Source organism: Brachyistius frenatus, unplaced genomic scaffold (genome assembly GCF_029030835.1).
Source record: "Brachyistius frenatus isolate BFR_SWC_R1_liver_20210118 unplaced genomic scaffold, ASM2903083v1 Contig_57, whole genome shotgun sequence".
In the NCBI taxonomy this organism is placed as follows: domain Eukaryota; kingdom Metazoa; phylum Chordata; class Actinopteri; family Embiotocidae; genus Brachyistius; species Brachyistius frenatus.
In genome coordinates this window covers 1,036,747-1,058,863 of record NW_027210656.1, presented here as the reverse complement: position 1 = coordinate 1,058,863, position 22,117 = coordinate 1,036,747, and the positions used below count along the sequence as shown (strand labels likewise).

Here is a 22,117-nt window from a genome sequence, read left to right as displayed (position 1 = left end):
CTCAGGCGAACACGAGCACAATTCAGCCTGGAGGTCGTTGGCGACGCCAGCCGCGCCAAGCCACAAGAGTGGTTTGGACGATCGGTCTGCATGATGCCATCGTGCTGAAGAAGACAACCGAGGAGTGGAGCATCAAAGTGTCTCTTCCAAAAGCAGGCTGTTATACTGTCACTGTTCAGGCCCTTAATCCAGTCAGCCGGGCCTCATTTGAAACACAAATCCAGGTTCAAGATCCAGTCGCAGAGCTGCTGCTGGACATTCCCAGTGGGGTCACGACAAATCAAAAATACTTGGTTGTATTCAGCGTCTCGTCGGGGTCAAATGTTACAGTCTCTCTGCTGGTGAACTCAACATTACTGTGCAGAAACAGCAGCTACGTGACAGGAGTTGAGGCAACGGTGGTTTTGCTTTTCAACCACACTGGCTATGTAGTAATTGAGCTTCGAGCTGAGAACCGAGTGTCTTCTCAGAATAGAGACGTGAGAGTGTGTGTGAAGGGGAACAGGAAGCCGTTACCACAAGCTACAATTAATCCAACATGGCAAGCACCCACCAGGCGAAGTCTGATTCACAACGCAGATAACAAGAGTAAAGACATTTAAACAATAAAGCCACATTTTTGAACCCTCTTTTCTTGTAAATGTTAAAAAAAAGATTTCTACATTTTTATTCTTAAATCAGTGTAACATAAATGTTTAAATGGCCACTGTCTTGACACAATATCAACCTCAAATGGTTTATATTTGCACATCTCTGTCCTAAAACAGTCCTTATCTATAGTATATACTGTATGTGATGGTCATGTGTCTCTTTTATCCCCAAGCTGTGAGGATTTATGCGGCAAAGCAAGCCTATCCCACAAACACAGATATACTCTTCCTGGCTGTAGCTGATGGACCAGGTCCTGTGGAGTTCATCTGGCACTTTGGAGACTCCAGATCAGCCAGAACCAGAACAAGGACCATCATCAAAAGATATCACAACCCCGGCAGGTACGAGACCCGAGTCCAAAACATTCAAAATACAAGTTGGTACTTCTTTGACTTAAAAGATTAAGATTCGCATGTTTTTGTCCGAAAAATAGCAAATGATCATTTTTCAAATTCTGTTATTCAACTGATTAAAACAACAAACTTGTCACTCGGGTATAATTAAATAGATTAGCCTGTTGTACATGCAGGAACCTTAGCTTCCCTTTGACAATGTTCAATCTAGTAGTGCGAGTGACTCACCAGTCAAATCTCACCCGTCTCGACGCAGTTACAATGTAGCCGTAGTGGCGTCTCGTGGTCGGACATCCGTCACCTCCGATGTGTTCCCGCTGCTCGTCCAGAGAGGAGTGAAGCTCAACCGGCTGGTGCACCGGGCCTCGGCCCTGCGGAATCACACGGTGATGCTGAGTTGCCGGGTGAACGTAGGAACTAACGCGACCTTCCTGTGGAGCTTCGGAGACGGAACAACCAGGACAGGACAGAGCACCGAAAGGCACGTCTTCCACAGGTGAGCCGAAGAGTTACACTCGATTTGAAGTTAGTTTTAAATGTTCCTCAGGTGAATTTCATTTCCGATGCTTTTTATGTGACAATATTAAATTCTCTCTCGTTCCTGACATCCTCGTCAGCTTGTCTTAGCGTTGTTCTTTCAAGTGAATATAAAAATGAACCCTTTTATGTGTAATGCGCATTTATGCCTTGATTTAGTGTACATGCATTTGTCTCTCCAGAACAGGAGAGTTCAGAGTCGAGGTGACCGTGTTTAACCTGGTCAGCTCGGCCTCTCTGAGCAGCCACATCTTCGTGGTGGACCAGCCTTGTCGGCCTCCAGCAGTCAAAAACATGGGGCCTCTCAAACTACAGGTACGGGCTGGACATTTACCGAAACATGCAACCGGATAATGGCAATAAGATAATGATTTGTCCTCTCTGCACCTAGGTGCAAAGACATGAGGTTATCCGTCTGGGGGTGACGTATGAGACAGAAGTTGACTGTGACTCATCAGGAGGTCTCAACTACACCTGGACGTTACGTGACTCTGACGGCAGGGTCGTCCCTCTGCCTCTCACAGACACACACAAACAGAGCCTCAGTCTGCAGAGCCACCTCCTGCAATACGACACCTATACTGCCAGAGCCAGGGTAAGTAATGACAAGAACTGCTGCGCATTGATCTTTAAACTGGGATAAATGATTTAAAAGGCATCCAGCTCTACATTTTGTCACAAGTTCTGTTAATAATAGTACGAACATACGGGCATTGCACTTATTTCTTTTTTTTTTACCAAACAAGAAATCAACTCGAGCCCTGGCTGTCATTCATCTGCAGGTCCAGGTCGTCGGCAGCGTGGTGTACAGTAACTACAGCGTGAGAGTTCAGGTGACACCGAGCCCCCCTGTGCCTTTCATCCAGGGCGGCACCAACGTCTTCATCAGCAGCATCAGCAACACCACAGTAACCCTGGATGGGCAAGCGTCTTACGACCCTGACTTCCCCATGAACCCGCTCAGGTAGCAACTGTGGCCTGCTTTAAAACCTTTAAATGGACATCTAACCCAAGGCAGGATAACATGCGTATAAATGGACTGCAAACGATACTGTATGGATATTTTGCGAATACGAGTGTCTGTCAGAAAGCAGAGAAACCTTCCTGTTAAAAGAAAATTGACAAGATACAACAACTGTACGCTTTTATGGGGAATTTGGTGATCGCAATGTAATTGCTTTGATTTCCATCTGCTTCGTCAACGTGTCATTTAAAAAAAACACGGCACCTCCGTCTTTAATAAGTATAACTTCAACTTTTAGCTCACTATTCATCTCGTCTTTGTAGCTAGCTCGCAAACTGGACACGGGTGACGGGTATCATGAGAACTGCAATATTAACCCGATAATTGAATTTAACTTTTTGAATTGAAGTTTATTGAGGTTAAACAGCCACACAAAATATAGCCGAGCTTTTATTTAACTCTTTAGCTACAGGCTATTTGTGAACATTTGTGCATTCAGAAAGTTTTAAATAGGGATGTTATATTCCAGTGCAATAATAACAAAATGAAAATCAAAAAACAACTTTAAATAGTTTTCTGTGGTCATTTTGTGTCTCTTTTAGTTGTTTCATATCTTGTTTTCCTATTTTGGAGTAATTTTTGTCTTTCATATTCGTGTGTGTCCCTCTGAAAAGATTTGTGTGTTTGGAAGTGAACATCTTCTCTAATTTTCTCTGTATAGCTACAGCTGGACATGTAAGCCAGTCAGCTCCATCCCCAGCTCCTGTTTCAGCCACCACATTCCCAGTTCATCCCCTGTGCTCACACTCCCTGTCAGTTTCCTGAAACACAACTTTGACCAGTTCCAGTTCACCTTCACCGTCCACAGCGGAGAGCGCTCAGCTTCATCAGAGGCTTTCCTCACTGTAACATCAAACACAATCAGGTATGAGTTCAAAAACGAAGCAAAAAGAGAGGAGGAACCATTAATTTAAGCTCTTGGGGCTGAAAATTACCATTGAAAATAGCACCTTGATCCAATACGTGACTTTTAACGTGCCCTGCTACGCTATGCCCAATCATACATCCGATCCAGGAAGGTATCCGTTTACTGCCGTGACTGCCAGGGAGACCATGTGAACTGGGATAAGTCTTTCTCAGTCAGCGCCATCTGTGAAGACTGTAACATTCCTGTAAAACACACCCAGTACAGCTGGAGTCTGTACCTGGTCAACGTTTCATCCAAGCCCGTCACGGAGGGTAAAACAAAGACAAATTCCTCCCCTTACTCCTTTCATTTGAAAGGACATTTCTGACATTGAATCTTTGCTCATCTGTTCTGTTCTGTTCCAGTCCTGTTCTGTTATACATCAGATCTCAGTGCTCCGTCCACCATCAAGGAGGATCCTGATACCTCCCCTCAGATTCCTGGGAATACTTCACATTACACCCACACTGACTATGCCTCTACTTCTTCATCCTTTCCCGAGAATGCCTCTGAAACAGAGGCCAAAGAGCTCTATCTGGACCTGCCCTACAGTGAGACATTGTCTAACAAGAACAGAAACACGTCAAACAAAGCTGGTGTGTTAGACTGTAGTTTGTGAGATAAAAAAAAAAAAGAAGAAACTTCAGACCGAGAACGTATACCACCATGTCACTAAATCTCCTCCTCTCTCCTCACACAGAGTCAAAGCACTCCACTAGTCCTTTTGTCCTTGACAATGGTAGTTTCCTAGATCCAGACCATTTTGTCCAGAGGGACTTTATCAGCGAATTTCCATTTGACCCTGACTCTTCTGCTGACTGGGAATTTTCTCCTCCAGTGCTAGAGAGGGGGGATGTGGATGGCCGGCTGGGTAAGAAAAAACATTTTGGTTTGGAAGTCACACATTCAAATTCAAACAGCCATTGGTGAAGAAATAAATTTGGTCTTTGAACAGTCAAATTAAAGTGTTTTCAGGTATTCTGGCCCTTTAAGACACCTGCAAAAAAGGCTTGAAAAAAGATAAGAGAAATGAAAGCTACTGTAGTGAACTTTTTAAGAAAACAGTTGCAAATCCAGCATACAGGAGCCACATTATCTTTCATTTCGGAGTAATTTTTGTATTCAGATGATGAATTTAAATCCAATATTCTTTTTGCCGACTTTTGGTCTCCACCACCTCCTGAGAGAAATGAGGCTCTTTAGCTGCTAAATACTATGACGTGTTCACCAGCTAGTCTCTGAGGTTGTCTGCTACTTGGTGCTGTCAGCACAAAGTAACTAATAAATAACATTAATGAGAGCAGTGAGACTTAATTCAAGTAGGCAAGCTGAGGGCAGTAAAACTAAAAGGAGCTAAAAGAGTTTGAAAGACCTGGTTTTCCAAATACACTGTATTATCATCTTAATTATTTTAATGTCATTCTGTCATTTAGCATTAAAGCTAATTGTGTTACAGATCCAGATTATGATGTCCCCTTCCCGAGTGCAGAGGAAGGAGACCCGGGGATGTCAGCAGGAAGACCCACAGGTACACTACACGCTGTATCTGTGTTTGCTACTGTATTTGATATGAGATGGATGTTTATTTTCCCGTGTGTATTCCCAGGTGTGGACGATGAGGGCTTCAGCGCAGGAGATGACTCGGTGTTTAATCCAGCATTTCATGAAGATGAGGGGAGTAATTTGGTGGATCCTGAGCCACCTGTGGTGCTTCAGGAGCCAACTTTGCTCGACTTACCCCGAGACTCAGTCGACAGAGGCCTGTTTGAGTCCTTCACTTACACAGGTACATCATTCAGAAATCATTTCCTGTCCGTGTTTGTCTGTCTCAGCGTTTAGTCCTTTTACTTTCTCTTTGAATCTGTACAGGAATCTCCTCCCCTTCACTCGGCTTCAGACCCTTCAGCCTGAGGCCAAAGAGCAGATACATGGTGGAGGTCACTGTCAGTAAGTCTCAACACAAGAGCTGACATTTTTGTTAAGGTATAAAAAGATAGAAAAATTGATAGAAGAAATATTTCTAAATAATACATCTCAAAATGAGCCATAGGAGATGAGTTGTAACAGCAGAATAAGACAAAATGCAGCTTTGGTTTCTAAATGTTTGCGTACTGTAACCTTAACCCTCGTGTTGTCCTCTGGTCAAAATGACCCGCAGCTGTGTTCAACCAAGTTCTATTTTATTTCTATATTTTTTGGGATCATTGGTCGTCATTCTTTAAAGAAACCCTCACAGCCTCCTTGTCACCAATGATCCCCAAAAAATATGAAAATAAAATAGAACTTGGTTGAACACAGCTGCGGGTCATTTTGATCCAAGGACAACACGAGGGTTAACATAATAATGACCGCGTTGGCTCTGATTCAGTCAATCACTTGTAGGTTGGGATCTTTGCGTGAACGATGCTCTCTGTTTTTGTCTGATGAACTTCAGCATCTCAAAATAGTTTTCTGGGCCGGACTCAGCTGTTCCTTCAAACCAACCCTGTTCCAAAGGGCATGACGTGCCAGGTGCAGCCAGAACAAGGAGTTGAGCTACGCACACACTTCAGTGTCTTCTGCAGCTCAGGGAGGGAGGTATATTCTTTTAAACACAGTTAACACACGTATTGCTTGGTTGACCATGCATGATGTGCCAGATGCTTTATATGTAAACAAATTCCCAGTAAAATTTTATATATTTAAATTAAGCTGCATAAATTGCACATTCTTTCACATTTGAGTTCAGTCATCTATCCTCCTCTTCTCTCCAGTTTTGATTTGGGTACATTTGTCCCTGCATGTCCCTCACATGGTTTGGTGTGTGTGTAAATATGTGTGTTTGAAGGACTTACTGTATGAGTACAGCTACAGTGTAGGAGGACGACCCCCCAGGACACTGTACCACGGGAGAGACTTCCAATACTACTTCAGCCTTCCTTCAGGTGACCCCAGTGATGACTATAAAGGTACACACACACACACACACACACACACACACACACACACACACACACACACACACACACACACACACACACACACACACACACACACACACACACACACACACACACACACACACAGGCAAAACAACATGCACATGGACCCTAATTTGTGAATATTAAAGTACACATTAATACACTTTTTTTTTTGCATTGTATCACTGACATTTCCATTTGATGTATTAAGTAAACTTATTTATCGTTGTTTCTATAGTGATAATTTATACAGAAATAAGAAGCGGCACACATGGGTCCGCCACCAAACCCTGTCCTGTCACCGTCCAAGTCCGACCAAGCTTTCTCAGAGACACCTCGTCTTCTTCTTCTTCTCATCATAATCCTGATCTGGAGCTGTAAGAATCAATTAATTCATTTTACGTTCGTGTTTCAGGGCTTCATTAAAAATGTGCTCAAATTCAAAGTAACACAGTATCCATGCAATATTGTAATTTTGAGTGACAGTAAACCAGAGTTCAATATGGACACTTTAGATTACGAGAAGAAATTTGGATGTCAGATTGAAGAATTATGCACCTTACTCTTAAATACTTTTAAATTTCATACATTTTATGAATATACATCACTTATTAGTCGTACGTGCCAAATATAAGACTTATAAATTGTAACAAAACGCTTTCTCACAATTAATAAATGTGAAATAATGTTTTGGGTTAACATTCTGGAGTTGTACATTTTAGTTAAGTTACTTATAAATGGAGTTTAGTTTGGATCTTCTGTACATTTCTACTGCAGGTTCAGTTGGTCTAAGTTCTTCATCTGCTGATTAAAAGAGCTAAATGAAAAGACAAACTTTGTTATAGTGGAGAATATACAGCGATTTTATACAATCTAGCAGTCTAAAAGTGGCTCTCTGGGGGTTGAAAGTCTATAAAACATTCAGAGCGAGACAACAACAGTAGAGCTCTTCTATGCTGCATTAATTACGACAGCACTATGGATACCACATTCTGTTATTAATTTTTCATTCGCTCCAGCTCAGAGTCAGGTCTGAGGAACCTGTCGGCTCTGGTGCAGCTTGGGAACAGTGTGGAGATTCGTAACTACGTCAGTCTCCTCTCCGGCGTCCTGAACAGACTCAGTCGGGACACTGCGGCCAACACACACGCACAGAGACACGTGCGCAATGTGCTCATTTGCACAGTGTGTGAGCTCGAGAGCAGCGAACAGGTACACACACACACACACACACACACACACACACACACACACACACACACACACACACACACACACACACACACACACACACACACACACACACACACACACACACACACACACACACACACACACACACACACACACACCAGCACAGTACTTTAAGGTTAACAGAATAACATTGTTTTGCTGAATTATCTCACATGTAATTCAATCCCAGGAATCAATGGCAGACAACATCCGTATTCTTAAAGACCTTCTGCAAGTTACAAGTCAGGTAGGTGAACGGTTGCTCTCTTTCATGGACAAGGAGACACTGACAGATGCTTGCTGACAGATTAAAATGGTTTCTCATGCTTGCTTTTATTCCTTTTAGGTGACATTAGTGAGTGCCAGGCAAGTAACAGCTCATGTTCAGGTTGTCTCAGAGCTTTTTTCTAAGTCCAGTGCTCCAGATCAGTACCATGGTAACCAGAAGACACTCAACTCTCTGGTCAGCCTGCTTTCATACAGCCTTCAAGCGGTCACTAGTTATGAAAACACACCTAGAACACACAACAGTGCCGACATTACAAAAGCACAGGAATCAGATTCACTGACTGGTGAAAACACAAGAGATGTTGAAGATGCTCCTGGTGGCTGTCTACCAGAGTCATCCTCCTGTCCTCACATCAAACAGGGCGGATCAAGTCCAACAAGGCAACTGGTGCCGCTTGTAGCTGATATTCTGCAGACTGCTTCAGACTTAATGCGGGTGAGAGAAAACGTGCATGTTTTTATACATGTAAAGATGTCCTCCCCACACTCACACTAATATCCAGTCTCTTTTTTTCAGAAGTCCCTTTTGTTCCATGAGACCCAGGAGCACAGAGTTAGCACTGATTTTATCACCTTGTATGCCGCACGCCAAAACCAAACGTCCACAGTCATGAGCAGTGGCTCCACCACTTTCTACATGCCGGCTTCTCTGATCCAGATGCTGTTTGCTCATCACATCCCTTCCCATCAACAGTGTGTCCTCAAAGTGCTGACTGAGCTTGCTCACAGCCCTTACAGCTGGGCCAGCTATCCCACACAGGTGAAAACAGCAGGATATGTAGACATTTAGTGATTTAAAGGCAAGGTGTCACTCTTACCTACTACTTTGATTTCCAGCTGAGTGGACAAGTGGTTGACCTGAGTCTGTACAAGTGCAGCACGAGGAGAAAGATCCCCATTCGCCCCCTCATTCAGCCAATCAGCATCGAGCTGCTGCACCCACACAGTAAAGTATGTTTGTGAAAAATAAAGGTGCCCTGTGGAGATTTCTTCTTAACAAAAAAAAAGTTATATTTATGAAAAGCGTTGTGTACAAAGCTGATTTTTACTGTTGAGCTCTCAGTGAACTTCTTCAGTGAGTAACTGATCACATCTCGGCTGTAGAAGAGCTCTACACGTGAGTACATCCTTCTGCGCAGCCAGGTCAACTACCACAGCTTCAACATTACCCACGAGCACTTGCAGCAGGCCATCCAGCTGACAGTCGTGTTCACGCCACCACTCAACAAGGCGTTTCCCATCATGCTGCTCTTCAGGTAGACTTGCAGAGACTCAATTTCGAGCTGTATGAAAACATGATGATAATGAGTTTTGAGTAAATGACATAAATATGGCATGAATCTCTGATGTTTCAGGATGTTTGAGAGGCCAACTCCCAGCATGCACCACCTGCAAAGGATTCACCACTGGGAGAGCAACACCACACGGATCAGTCTGCCCCCATCCCACCTCAATGGTGAGTCTCTCGGTTCTTTGTTTTCAGCTCTGTCCCTCCTCCTCTTACCATCTATGAAATGGACATATACATAAAAAGTATCTATCAAATCAATCATCCATTAATGCTTTAGCAAAGTGTAACATGTCAAAAATTTCAGTTATATAGTCACTAGTCATTGGATATCATTTTGAGAATAAGAATCTTTTTTTTTTTTTAAATATGCTGTGTTAAGAGGTAGTCATATCAAAAAGTTATCTTTTACCATTTAACTCTTTCCAACACAGTACTTAGCAAGATAATATTTGTACTAATTCTGTGTAGCTGGCTCAGATTACTTTCCTGCACTTGCTTTAACATTTCACATGTACATTTGAAAACGGTCTCACCAAAATCATAAAATTTTCTAGCTGCAGGTGTTGGTCACTTGGCCCTGCTTAACGCTGATTTTGAGAAAGCACCCAGAGGCAAGCGCCTGAGTGAACAGATAAGTTACAGCCTCTCAGTGGACAGCAGTCTGTGTTTGTCCTGGGACGGCCAGCAGGGGGCCTGGACACCCCACGGCTGCAGGACACGGCAATCAGAAACAACTTCTGCAGTGAACTGCAGGTAAGGCATGAAATAAGCATAAAACACATTCACACACACTGTAAGAAAAAAAAAAAAAGAATGTACAGGTTAGATTAATCACTTGTTTCTGGGTGTTGAATCCAGTTGCCACCAGTTGAGGCCGCTGACTGTGGCGCAGCAGCAGATCCAGAGCAGCCATGACACAGCCGATCTGGACCCGTTCCTAAGGTGACCTCATCCCCCTGAGATCTGGATCTTGTATTTGTCAAGAACAAACAACATCACTGTTCCTTCAACTGTAGCGATAGTCTGGACCTTTTATTTACATGCTCCAGTATAACACAAGTAATATCACAATGTTTTGCTTCTTATAAGATGTAAGATATTGTCCAAGTAAAGAGAGGTCAAAATATGAATACAACTTGCTTTCTGCCTCTCTGAAACCTCAGTGTGTCCAGTGATCTGACAGTCCTGGGTGTCCTGGTGGTGTTCGTGTGCCTGTACATCCCGGGGCTGGTGCTGTGTAAGAGAGCTGAGATGAATGGAAGAGTCCACTATCTTTCTGACAACTCTCCATATGACCCACATCTCTATGCTGTCACCATCCACACTGGTCTCTGCTCTGCAGCCCGTCTGAGTGCAAAGGTAAAGCTGTTTTTTTGGTTCCTTTAAACCCATCATTCATTCTCACTGGCCTCTATGGTCGCATTGCATTTAACTGCACATGGATGCTCTCAAGAATTAACACATTTTACTGTAATAGAAACATGTTCATCATGACCACAAGGTTTCTATGTTCGTGTCTCCCATTGTTGAATGTTTTTGTTCAATTTTCCAAGTCTTTTTTTACAGAGATTTATTTATTTGGAAAAATACTCTCTTCATTCACAAAGGGCAGCTAAACATAAAGCAGAATCACACGACCGCTAACAGCCAGCAGGCTTTCAATTATAGTAACAACTGTAACATGTCACTCCTGCTTAATTTATTTATATTTTCATTTTCATTTTTATTAGGTGTTTCACTCTGCATCATTTTACATTGAAGATGAACCTGAACCTGCCACTCTCACTGCTAGCATCATATATTAGACTTTGAAAAAAATACTCTTACTTTCACTTGTCAGCCACAATATCTGCAACAGAAGCCAAAATAAACGAATGGAGTGTTTATCTAACAGCCAGGTGTGAAATCTCATCAGCATGTAAAACTGGTTTTGGCTAAATAAATTAATATAATTATGTTTTGTAGAACACAGTAGAACTTAAAACAATGCTATGTGTACCTAACAAACTGGCACGTCTGCATTTCAACAAAAGGTTCAAATATGATCTTACTTATGATCTCAGCCCCAATAAATATCTTCTCTGTGCTAACACATTACACTTAATGCTTTTTATAGCTTTAGAGCTCTTGAGCTCCTCCTCCACATTTTTACTAGAAAGTTAATAATAAACCACAGTTTTAGGGAAGCACCTCTGAATCCCATTGTTGACATACATTGGATTATTTTCAGTGATACTCGTGGCTCACCTGCGTTCTCTCTCATGAGTTCCTCCACCTGGTTTTCACTGGTGCTCATTCTGGCCTTCAAATCTGTGAACGCATTTAAAGCTGCTGTTGAAATCGGTTCAAAGTCAGTCAACAGTCAAATGTAAAAATCCTAACTAAATTAATTAATTAAAAAAAAAAATTGTCTATAATGCTGAAAATGTAAATGAGGGAGAACAAGAACAGCACAGAAGTGGCTGACGCTCTCTGGTCAAACTATAAAACAGGTGAATACAGTATAGTCCCTGCGAGTTTCCCATGTTTTCCATTTAGGATACAGGTGATCACATGTATGACACATGTTTATCACATGTTGCAGCATATTATAACATGAGGAAAATTTGTGGAAAAGTTTTCACATTGGAACCTACACAGGCTTCACATGACACCATGACAACTTTCCAAAACCACGTGTTTCCTGACGAAAAATGTTTTACACGTGCAATATCATGCATCATGTGGTTACATGTGATTACATGAGTTTTTGCACATGCAATTCATGTGGTTTTTTTGTGGAAGGGTCAGCTGTAAAACTTAGATGCGGCTTTTCATTCTGAAGGTTGACAAGACAGTGAATAGGTTATAAACAGAAATTCCTTTTTTTTAAATCGATATCTAAATATTTGTCAATTTTGACAACATCCACATTCGAGCTTTAATTTACTGTCACTCTGGCCTGTATGGCCGACACTTGTTGAGATGTAACTAAATCAGTAAATTCACATTAACTGGTGTGTTTCAGTCTGTGTATCACCTGCATTCTCTTGCTCCAGCTTCTCTATCTCGATCTGGCTGTTCCTCAGCTCCACCTTTTGTTCGATGACCATGTCTCTGAGCTCCTTCAGCTCAGCCCAGATGTCAGGGATGATGTTGGTGCGTCCGTCGCTCTGATCACGACTTGCTTCAATGCCCTGCATCTCAAACGGAACATCTTTCTTGTGGATTTCTCCGACTGTCTGAGTAACATCGTTCCCTGTCACCCCTCCGCTGTCCCCCTGAGCCCATGTCCAGGACAGACAGAGCAGCAACGCCGGAAAACCTGCAGCACTCCTCATTCTGAAATATTACCTGACAGCAAGAGACAGTCTGGCACTCAGTTATTGGCTTTATAAGCACATAGAGCATGTCACTGAACAGCATGAGAAATGAACAGGTGGCTAAGATATAAATGTGAAGATCACAACACATGTCCTTGAACAGTGTGCTTTCAGAATAACAACATTAATGTCTAAACTATTAATCTGAATGAGTGTGTGAGCAATATGAGCTATAAAAGACTGTAAAGTCTAACGTGCATTTGGAAAACATGTTTACCAGGTTTACATAATGCTACATGGTGAAGACGGGTCCTCACAGACAAAAGAACTTAAAGTCCCAGGATGCACTCTCTTCAGGAGGAACTCTCAAGACACATTTATACTCAGGTAACATCCTCCACGGCTCCAAATATGACCTGAAATTAAGATGTTGTTTTTTTGTTTTCCACATTAAATAAATATATAGTATGCAACACATTTTACTAAAATACTACTTGATCACATTTGCTTTGCTAATTCATTCAACTCCTACTTGTGTGTCTTTACCCCACAGTGCAGCAGACAGCCTGGGCCCGGTGTGGGGGGTTCACTTATGGCATGACAACTCTGGACCCTCCGCGGACTGGTACCTCAAACAAGTGGAGGTCTCCGAGGTAAATCCCGCCAGTTTAGTGTCTATGACTGTGTCTTATCTCAAAGCTTGGACTTTGATTTGATAATCAAGATGGTTTGTTAATTCAGGTGAACAGAGGGAATGAGAAGAGATGGCTGTGTATTGGTCAGTGCTGGTTGGCCGTGAACAAAGGCGATGGCCGAGTGGAGAGGATGCTACGTGTTTGCACGGAAGGGACGGGCTTTGCTCAGGTACAACGCTCACATACACCTGTAAACACTCATTATATTTGTGTTACCATGTGACGCCGAGTCTCTACCTTGTATGCTTGCAGATGTTGTGCCTCAAGCTACCTGACTACGTGGCTGATTTCCACATTTGGATGTCTGTGTACAGCTGCCCCTGTCCTACCTCCTTCACACACAGTCAGAGACTTAGCGTGTGTGTGCTGCTGGTGTTGGGGTATGCATGTGTCAACACAGTAATCATAGCACAAACGGATGATCCGGTAGGTGAATAAAAACACCGGTGCTCGATTGGATCAGCGGGAGGGAAGCCCTGCCTGTTGATTGGCAGTAAAACAACCAATCACAGCAGTGTTGAGTTTGGGGCATGTGTCCCTCCAGCGGATCCTATCTAGCACCAACCTTGATGAAATCAAAATCAAAGTTCAAGATTTGATACACGACAGTTGTAAAACTTGTTACCTGCAATCCTTTGGTTCTGAATTTCTTGTTCACAGTTGCCATCCGAGTTGGGTTTTGTCGACATGTCAGCTGTTTCTATAACAACGGGACTTTTGAGTGCGGTGGCTGTGTTGCCCGCAGCAACAGTGATATCTTTCCTTTTCCGACTGCGTGGGGTCGAGCTGACGGGGTCAGGAATCCATCACTTAAAGGGCAGAATAACTCGAAAGGACTGTTTTGAAGGTGACATTTGGTTTCACATTAAATTGTTATGGGATTACACCGAGGTAATACACAACCCCAATTTGTATGTTATTTTTTTTGTCCTCTTGTCTCCTCATCTTATTCTTTATCCCTTCTTTATCTTCACAGATGCTCTTTCAGTAAATGATAGTGTGTTTGAGCCTCAACTCTCTTGGAGCAGCCTTCAGCTGTGGGCACAGGAAGTCTGGAGGAAAAAATACCAGGTTGTCTGTCACCTTTAGGTATTTTCTGTTCCTCCTTCTTTTCTTTTCTTCTCGCAGCATTTTAAATTTGTCGGATCCTTCTTTTTGTGCCGCAGGACACGGACCTCCTGTCAGTCTCCTCGACGATTCAAGAGCATAAAGACACAGATAACGGAGCTGCAGTCGAACCAGATGTGGTCACAAGAAAGGAGGGTGCATTAGAGAGCGGTGTGGTACCAGTGCCCCAAACGTTAATGGTGGTTTCTAAAGGGAGCAATGCCGACCGAGCGCCTCAGGGTAAAGAACTTTTAACCGAGAGCGGCAGGTTTCGTGGAACCCAAAATTCTGGTTTGTCAGATACGAGGGATGAATGTCAGCCAGCACAAAAGGAGAAAGATCCTCGAAGAAAATGTTCATCAGGCCGCAGCTTTGAAGAAGGCAGCCGTCACCAGACAGCGTGGTCTGGTCACAGCAGCGGCTTCGGAGTCATCGACAAACTTAGGGAGGGAAGATTCAGACAAGCCTCCCAGCGGTGTCACCATGTGGCCTGGGCCCTGTGTCTGCTGCTGTCCCTCTGCTGCCTGGTGCTCTCTGCAGCGCTGGGAATGAGGTAGTGGAAGTGTGACACCATCAGATGGATGATAATGAAAAGTTAATGAGCTGCACTGAGTTTTTGTTTTGCGTCAGTGTCACACTGTAACTGTGTCTCCGTGTGTGTGTTTTTATGTGTCAGATTCAGCAGCAGCAAGGTTCTACTTTGGGTTCACTCTCTTTTCATCTCTGTGATGTCTTGCATCTTCCTCATCCACCCAGCTGTGGTAATTTAATTCCTGCCTTTTGACTAAATACGTGCATTTGAACTAAATAATGGAGTAATGTAGAATAACAAGCTTTATTTGTCTTTTCCAGATACTTACAGTTGCCGTGACTGTCTCCTGTTGGTACAGGAGAAGACCAGACTTTCATAGTTTCCTCAGTATAAGGGAGTTTGAGGTAGAGACTTCAAAACTGTGGAACCACACTGGTGCTGATCGACCTGAAGAGCAGCTCAGGCCATCTGCTTTACTCCAGAAAAGATGCTCGTACCTTGAAGAGGTGAAAAAGAGACTGTCGTTCAGTTCAGTCTGTTCTGATCTTTCCTCCTGAAACATAAAGTTAATTATTTTTGATTGACAGCGTCTCAGAGCTCGTCAGAGAGAACGCCACCTGCGACTCGTGAGCCCACAGACTCCAGCAGAGCTGAGGAAAACTCGTGGGAAGAAAAGAAGAGAGACTCTCATCCATAAAACACTGAGGTTCGGTCTTTGTGTTTTTGTGCTCCCTCCTGTTTGTATATAATTTAGAGCTGTATAAGATATCCACTCTTCTCTATGTCATGCAGAAATTTTTCTCTCTGGGCCTCCATGCTTTTCCTGTTGATGTGTATAACCTACAGCAACTCATTCAGTGACCATTACCACCTCAACAGAGCTGTCAGCAGGCAGTTTATAAGGTAACAGTCGCACACACGTGCTGGATCTCTATTTATCAACGCCACTCACCACGAACACAGAAAACTGAGATGTTATCTTTCATCAGGAACCATGAGAATGATTTTATGTCCATACAAAAAGATGATGACTGGTGGAAGTGGACACACACAAGTCTGCTTGATTTACTGTACAAGAATGCATCGGCCAAACCTGAGGTAAGCTACGACTAAAACTCGAGAGTAAATCAAGTTTTATGTAAGTTCAAGATCCCCTCAAGACAATTTCAAAATACACTACTTAAATTAAATATAGTATATTAAATATACTCTACTGAATAATATTTTGTGACTCATTAAAAATTCCAGAATCTATGAATATGCAAATAAATGTCACTTCTAAAGTTTCGCTGCTCGACACAAGATGTGTCAAGCTTTCCTGTAAAGTAATTCTCAGTGAATGTCCATTTCAAGTCTCCGTATCACGCTTGCACGAGTTGGATATCGGACCACGATTGGCCGCCAGAATATTTGTGATGTCACAAATCATGCTTGTAGACTTTAAAGTCAGGTTATTACTGAGCAGATAGAAACTTTCTCACTTCAGCTGAGAATGTGAAAACAATCTTCTAGTTTTAAACTCTGCAAATACATAATTTTGCACAGTAAAGCTTAAATATTCAACTGTAGGAACAAGAAGAAAAACGTTTTCAATTGGAGGGGAACTTTAAGCAGGTTGATAAAAGATCTGAACCTGTCAAGGACTGAGAAGTTCATTTACATTGACCATGTGTCCAAGTCTCTTTGATCCATTAAAAGTCACTTTTTTTTTCTTTTTAGGAAAGATCTTATTCTACATGTCATTATAAAGTGAAAACAATCACTTCTCTAACCATTTTTCTTTTTGATATTTTGATGTTGTTTAGCAGTCACACATTTTGATAGGAGATCCAATCCTGCAGAAGATGGAGATATCAGACACATTTCAGAGCCAGGTAAGTTGTAAAAAATTCCTTTAAATTTCTAACCTTTGCTAACTTATTTCAATACAAGCATCAACTGAAAATACAGTAATAGAGGGTTTTTTTGTGTTTATTTTGGATTATCAAAACTAGAACAGTTCTAATTTCACAAACTGCACTGGTAATGGTTTTCCATAAGAAAAATAATTATATTTTAATATATAGGTCTGTTGTGAAATAACACCCATCTACTTAAAAAAAACAAAAAAAAAAAAACACCCCATCTTTTCTTGTTTTGCACTAAACCCCCTGTAGAGAGTGCTGTTTCACAAAGATGCACCCAGTCCACAAAAAGATCTACACTCACTCAGTTGCCAGTTTATGAGGTACACCCAGCTATAACTAATACATTCTAATAAAAACACTCCCACAAGTCCTATTTATAAAGGTTATAATATTTCAACAAACCTCAATGTCATAACCTTAAGATAGGTTTTATTGCACGAGTGTTCTACTAGACTGCATTAGTCCGAGTGATCAATTTTAGGATGGGTCAAAGTTTTTAATTGCAATGAGAAATAAAGGATTTTTTTTGGAGTACCCGTATTTATAGAAAAACAACTTTGTATTGTGCATTCGTTAAAGCTGCAATTGTGTAACGGTTTAGTATTTTTTTTATGCATCCTTAATTAATGTGCTGTCCTGACTGTGTGTATTCTGACAGTCTGTGTTCTGTATGTACGCCCAGGTCTCTTAGATAATCTTTTCTTACTGCTGTCGGGGGTACGGGGTACCGTCTTAACGCACACTCAAGTCTCACAATTCCTAGGTTTCCATGGTAACACTTCCAAGGACATGTGGTCAGCTGGGTTGCTACTCAGGGCCCAGCGCTACGGTTGGCTTAGGACACACAAAGTGAGAAACGCACAGTGGAAACACATTTTTTTGTTTTTTTTGTTCAAATGATCAGTGGTATCAGCTCTGATGTCTATAAAAAAAAAAATCACCACCACCATCAGTCAGTTCTTCTCTTCCGCAGGTCTGACGCTGCATCAAAACTGAAACTTCTGCATTCAGCCGGCTGGCTGGGAGGACAGACGGTGGCCCTGGAGGTTCAGTTCACTTTGTACAGCCCTGCACCAAACCTGTTCACCAGCGTGACTCTGCTCACTGAACGGAGCCCCGTCGGTGTCCTACTGCCCTCCGCCAAAGTCCTGTCAGTCAGGGTGTATCACACTCCTGCTGTCTGGGACTATGTTGTTATGGTCTGCCAGGTAAAATGCTTACTTGCGTTTTTTATCTCTATCACAGGGGTTCCCCAAAGTTATCGCAGCATTGTCATCTCACATGTTCCACTCCATACGGCAGATACCAACATTTTCGTAAAATAAAATAGGACTAATTTAACAATTCAATGACCTCACAAGAGCTAAATAACGACAACATAAGGCTCCTATTAAGTAATAGTTGCCCACATTTACATCCCTTGCTAGAAGTGGTGCCACATGCATGTGGAGGCTCAACTCCCGACCCCATCTCCTCTTGTCTCAACTGTCCAACAAGACCTTTCAGCCAATGTTTAAAAATTCTCCACATTTCATTTGCTGAATTTAATGACTGAGGAGTCAATCAAGCTAATGTTAGCATTATACTAATCACGTCATCCTACGTGGCTAAGCATGGACACATTTTATTTATTTATCTGTTTAAATACTTAACATTTTTTTTAATTTTTAAAAAAAAATCTTTTTCACGTTGGAGTGCAATTGTGGCCTGTTCGTACTGGTTTCACAGTGTGGGAATCCCCGTGATAATTCAAAAACTAGTTTTCAACTCTATCATAAAGTTAAGAAAGCATCTACAGACATACTGATGTATCACTTAATTTCAATTTTCAAAAATCAGATTATATTTTAGTGTTTGATGATATTCTAACGTTTTTTGTTTTTTCCACATTTTCTCTTCCTCGCCACCAGCTCTTCTTCCTCTTCTTGTCTGTACTACAACTCTGTTATCAAGTGTCCAATGTTGGACAGGAAGGGCTGATGGGATACTGGAGGACACCCAGCAACTGGGCGGAAGTAAGTCTGGCAGAGTTAAAACTGAAGAAGTTCACGTACAGACAGCTTGATTTTACAGCAGATAACACACCCACACCCTCACTCCTTCAACCACACACCAACGCAAACAAGATCGCACTGACCTCACTGAAAGGGTAAAGCAACCTGTTGCTGTTAAACTAACACAGCTGTCAAGTAAAGCACAGGAAAAAAATAATATCTGAAGGTCAAAGTGCACAGCGGGGTTTCAAATGTACCTGATTTCACTTCGCTTGTGTAGAAATACACACTTCACACTGTGTCTGTCTTTTGCAGGTCAGTCTGCTGGTGGTGACACTCACATATTACATCTGTCACGTCCATCACTCCACCCTTGTCATGGAGGTGGTGGAGCTGCTGCAGAGTCACAACCACAGAGGGCGTGTTGATGTTAGCCACCTGGCCACCTGGGAACAAGTGAGAGAAAGACACCAATGAAGGAAAAGATTGTTAATGTTGAGAAACTGCCTGTTCTCCTTATTTTATTACATCACCATCCATTGGAAAATGAAAAAAAAACAACTCATCTTTAACAAGCTAATTATGATTAGTTTACAAGCATAGCATTGTTATAACGCCACATTTAACATCACGTTGTAGTTATAATACATTTTTAGATCACGTTGTGAACCAGACATGTTGTTTTTGATGACTAACAGAGAGGATGATGTCCGTTGTGTCTGCAGTTTATTCGTACTCTGCGTGGTATCATGCTCTTCCTTCTCACCATGAAGTGCGTGACCGTGCTGCGGGTGAACAGGACTTTAGATACCGCTGCTACAGTCTTTGCCCACGCACTCTCCAGCCTCCTTTGGCCAACGGTAAACACATTATACAGCAATAAAACTAGTTGGGAGAGGTCTTCACTCCAGGCAGCATGAGCGGTAGACGGTGTCATTGCTTGATTGTCAATAGGCTGTATGTATTAACATGTTTTGCTTAGACTTGGAAAAATACTGGAAATTATAGAGGTAATTCATATGCAATAATACAGTTTTCTTTGGTGTCCCATCCACCCACACATGCAACGCTGATATAATTTTTCTGGACTTTTACCCGCTTAGGACAAATTAAGATGTTTTTTTTTTTTTTACCAAAATGTCAGAAAGTTTTGACTCTAAAACTGTTAGAAACACGACACCAGAAATCTGCACCTTCTCCTCTTCTAGATGTCAGGTCTGATCCTTCTCGCGGTGTTGTCCTGCATGAGGAATCTGCTGTACATAGAAAGCTCTTGGGCACTTTGGACTCACTGCTGGGGCCTCAAAGCCACCGGGCGCCTCCTCCTCCTTCCTGGGCACGATTTCTTATACTGTGGAGCTCTCTATCTGTCCTCTACTGTGGTTCTGACAGCAGTGGTACATATATACTATTAATTTTTTTTCTCTTTGTAAAACCTGTGACTGAATAGTTGAACGACTGGTTGATCTGTGCGTACTATAGTGCTGCAAGAAACAACCTGTCAAGAGTTCTGATGTGTCTCTCTTACAGGTGATGGGGGCCGTGTCCTCATTGGTCAGAAGTGGCAAAAGATCTCAAAGCAGGAGGAATGTCTTCACCTCAGCAGAATTGGCGGGCTACATTAGGGAGAGGGTCTCTGAGTTCACCGGGCAGCATCGACCAGCATGGATTGACAAACACGTGGAGGGGAGGGTGAGGAAAAGCTGCTCGGTCCCTAAAAAAAAAAAGAAGCAGAATGTTCATGTTTATCAAAAATATATACAAGTAAAACAAACAAACAAAAAAAACTACAAACTATTTAGGTTGCTCTGTAGCATTTTCAATATCTACTGTATATATCATTGTCAAATTGTGTCACTGTAAACAGATGAGACTGTTGTTATGGTTACCAACTCTTCCAGAAATGTTCTAATCAACTCTCCTTCGAATTCAGGTGTACGTGACATTTCCTTTTGTTGCAGACGTATTACCTCGAGGAGTTCGAGAGCTTAGTGGATGAACTGCTGCTCAGACTCGACACCTTCTCCGACAGCCTGCACCACACTCTGCCCCCCGAAGCCCACCGCTACAGAGAGGAGGACGGTCCTGACGCATCACCTGCACCACAATCCTCCAGCATGAGCACACAGGTGACCCTGCCTCGTGTCAAACACGCAGACACATGCATACAGTTCACAGTGGTGGAATGTAACTAAGCATAACTTAAATACTTATTTCATTTATTTCTAATCTACTCGAGTATTTCCATTTCATGCAGCTTCATACTTCTGCTCCACTAAATCTCAGCGGCAAATATTGTACAGACTTTTGCTCCAAATTTGGGGATTCTGAATTTGATTTATTCAGAAAAATTGGAGGATTAATTGGTCTTTGATACTTTAAGATGCATGAGCTTGTTGACTTTTTAGAGATATGCGGTTCTGACACACCAACCGACAGTAATATAGGCACAACCTTTAATAACTCTAGCGTTAAAATGCACATTAACGCAGCAGTAATATTAAAGTGTGTACTTATACTTTTAATACTTTAAGTACAATTTGCTGATAGTACAAGCTTTTCAGTATTATTTAGTATTTTCACATTACTTTAACTTAAGTAAAGGACCTGAGTTCTTCTTCCACCACGCAGGACACACACACACACACACACACATATACTTACTTGCTTTTACACAAAACACATGAAAATAAATCTGTTTGATTGTATGATTCTGTAAGGACTCTGTGAGGCCACAGACGATGATGAACAACCCCGCAGATGTAGGTGACCACTGTTTGTCAAATTATGGAGACACCCCACTTGCATCTCACCAGTTCAGGTAACAAAATCAGGATAGCGACTCATTATTCAGCAGATATTACGATTCAACAAACAAGTGACTCCTCATTTCTCTTATTACCAGGTCCCAAGTTGAACTGGAGATCCTGCAGGTTCTACATCAGAGAGGCCAAACGAGACACAGTCTCCTCTCAGACATTGCTGGGCCATCTGATTATAAATTAAGCAGTAAAAACTGCCTGTCCTGCCCAGAGTCAACATCACTCAAAAGCTTTCCAAAAGAATGTGTTCCGGTTAAGCAAGCTGGCCAATGGACTGAAACAAACGACGGCTGCTGGTTAAGTAAAACTCAGGCTACCCATGCGGAGGTGGTGGTGGTGGAGGTTCTAGTGCATGAGGAGCTTGAGAGAGTAGAGCCAGATACACAGTAGAGTCCTTACAGAGAGACTGCAAACAAGTTGAAAGAACAAGACATCTCAAAAAGTCTGCACTGTACAATTTCCTGTTTAATAAAGAAGTCTTATTTTCCTTTGTGGGTGCCAGGTTATTGGTTAA

At 42.2% G+C, this 22,117-nt stretch overlaps 1 protein-coding gene across 1 annotated transcript; it reads left to right on the top strand.

The window, feature by feature from the left end:
* Positions 1-1,296: 1,296 nt before the first annotated feature.
* On the top strand, positions 1,297-22,095 carry LOC138624970 (polycystin-1-like protein 1). Its single transcript, XM_069705576.1, has 47 exons — positions 1,297-1,500; positions 1,724-1,856; positions 1,933-2,136; positions 2,324-2,505; positions 3,227-3,430; positions 3,581-3,744; positions 3,838-4,023; positions 4,173-4,343; positions 4,929-5,000; positions 5,079-5,258; positions 5,342-5,419; positions 5,907-6,049; positions 6,300-6,420; positions 6,671-6,809; positions 7,452-7,644; positions 7,856-7,912; positions 8,012-8,286; positions 8,335-8,389; positions 8,471-8,713; positions 8,791-8,904; positions 9,058-9,209; positions 9,309-9,409; positions 9,799-9,997; positions 10,103-10,186; positions 10,408-10,603; positions 12,827-12,933; positions 13,100-13,199; positions 13,288-13,410; positions 13,494-13,667; positions 13,902-14,021; positions 14,408-14,901; positions 15,025-15,109; positions 15,201-15,386; positions 15,468-15,586; positions 15,673-15,783; positions 15,870-15,978; positions 16,686-16,754; positions 17,551-17,636; positions 17,761-17,995; positions 18,698-18,802; positions 19,097-19,237; positions 19,507-19,641; positions 19,990-20,178; positions 20,312-20,473; positions 20,743-20,910; positions 21,502-21,602; positions 21,687-22,095. Exons 1-47 carry the CDS (start codon positions 1,394-1,396, stop codon positions 21,991-21,993), a joined length of 7,179 nt encoding a protein of 2,392 aa, XP_069561677.1. The 5' UTR covers positions 1,297-1,393; the 3' UTR covers positions 21,994-22,095.
* The last annotated feature ends 22 nt before the right edge of the window (positions 22,096-22,117 follow it).

Coding starts and splice junctions, on each gene's coding strand:
- LOC138624970 (XM_069705576.1), top strand. CDS start 1,394: ATGCTGAGTTGCCGGGTGAACGTAGGAACTAACGCGACCTTCCTGTGG. Junction 3,431..3,580: donor GTAACATCAAACACAATCAG/GTATGAGTTCAA, acceptor CATCCGATCCAG/GAAGGTATCCGTTTACTGCC. Junction 19,642..19,989: donor CCAGCCTCCTTTGGCCAACG/GTAAACACATTA, acceptor CTCCTCTTCTAG/ATGTCAGGTCTGATCCTTCT.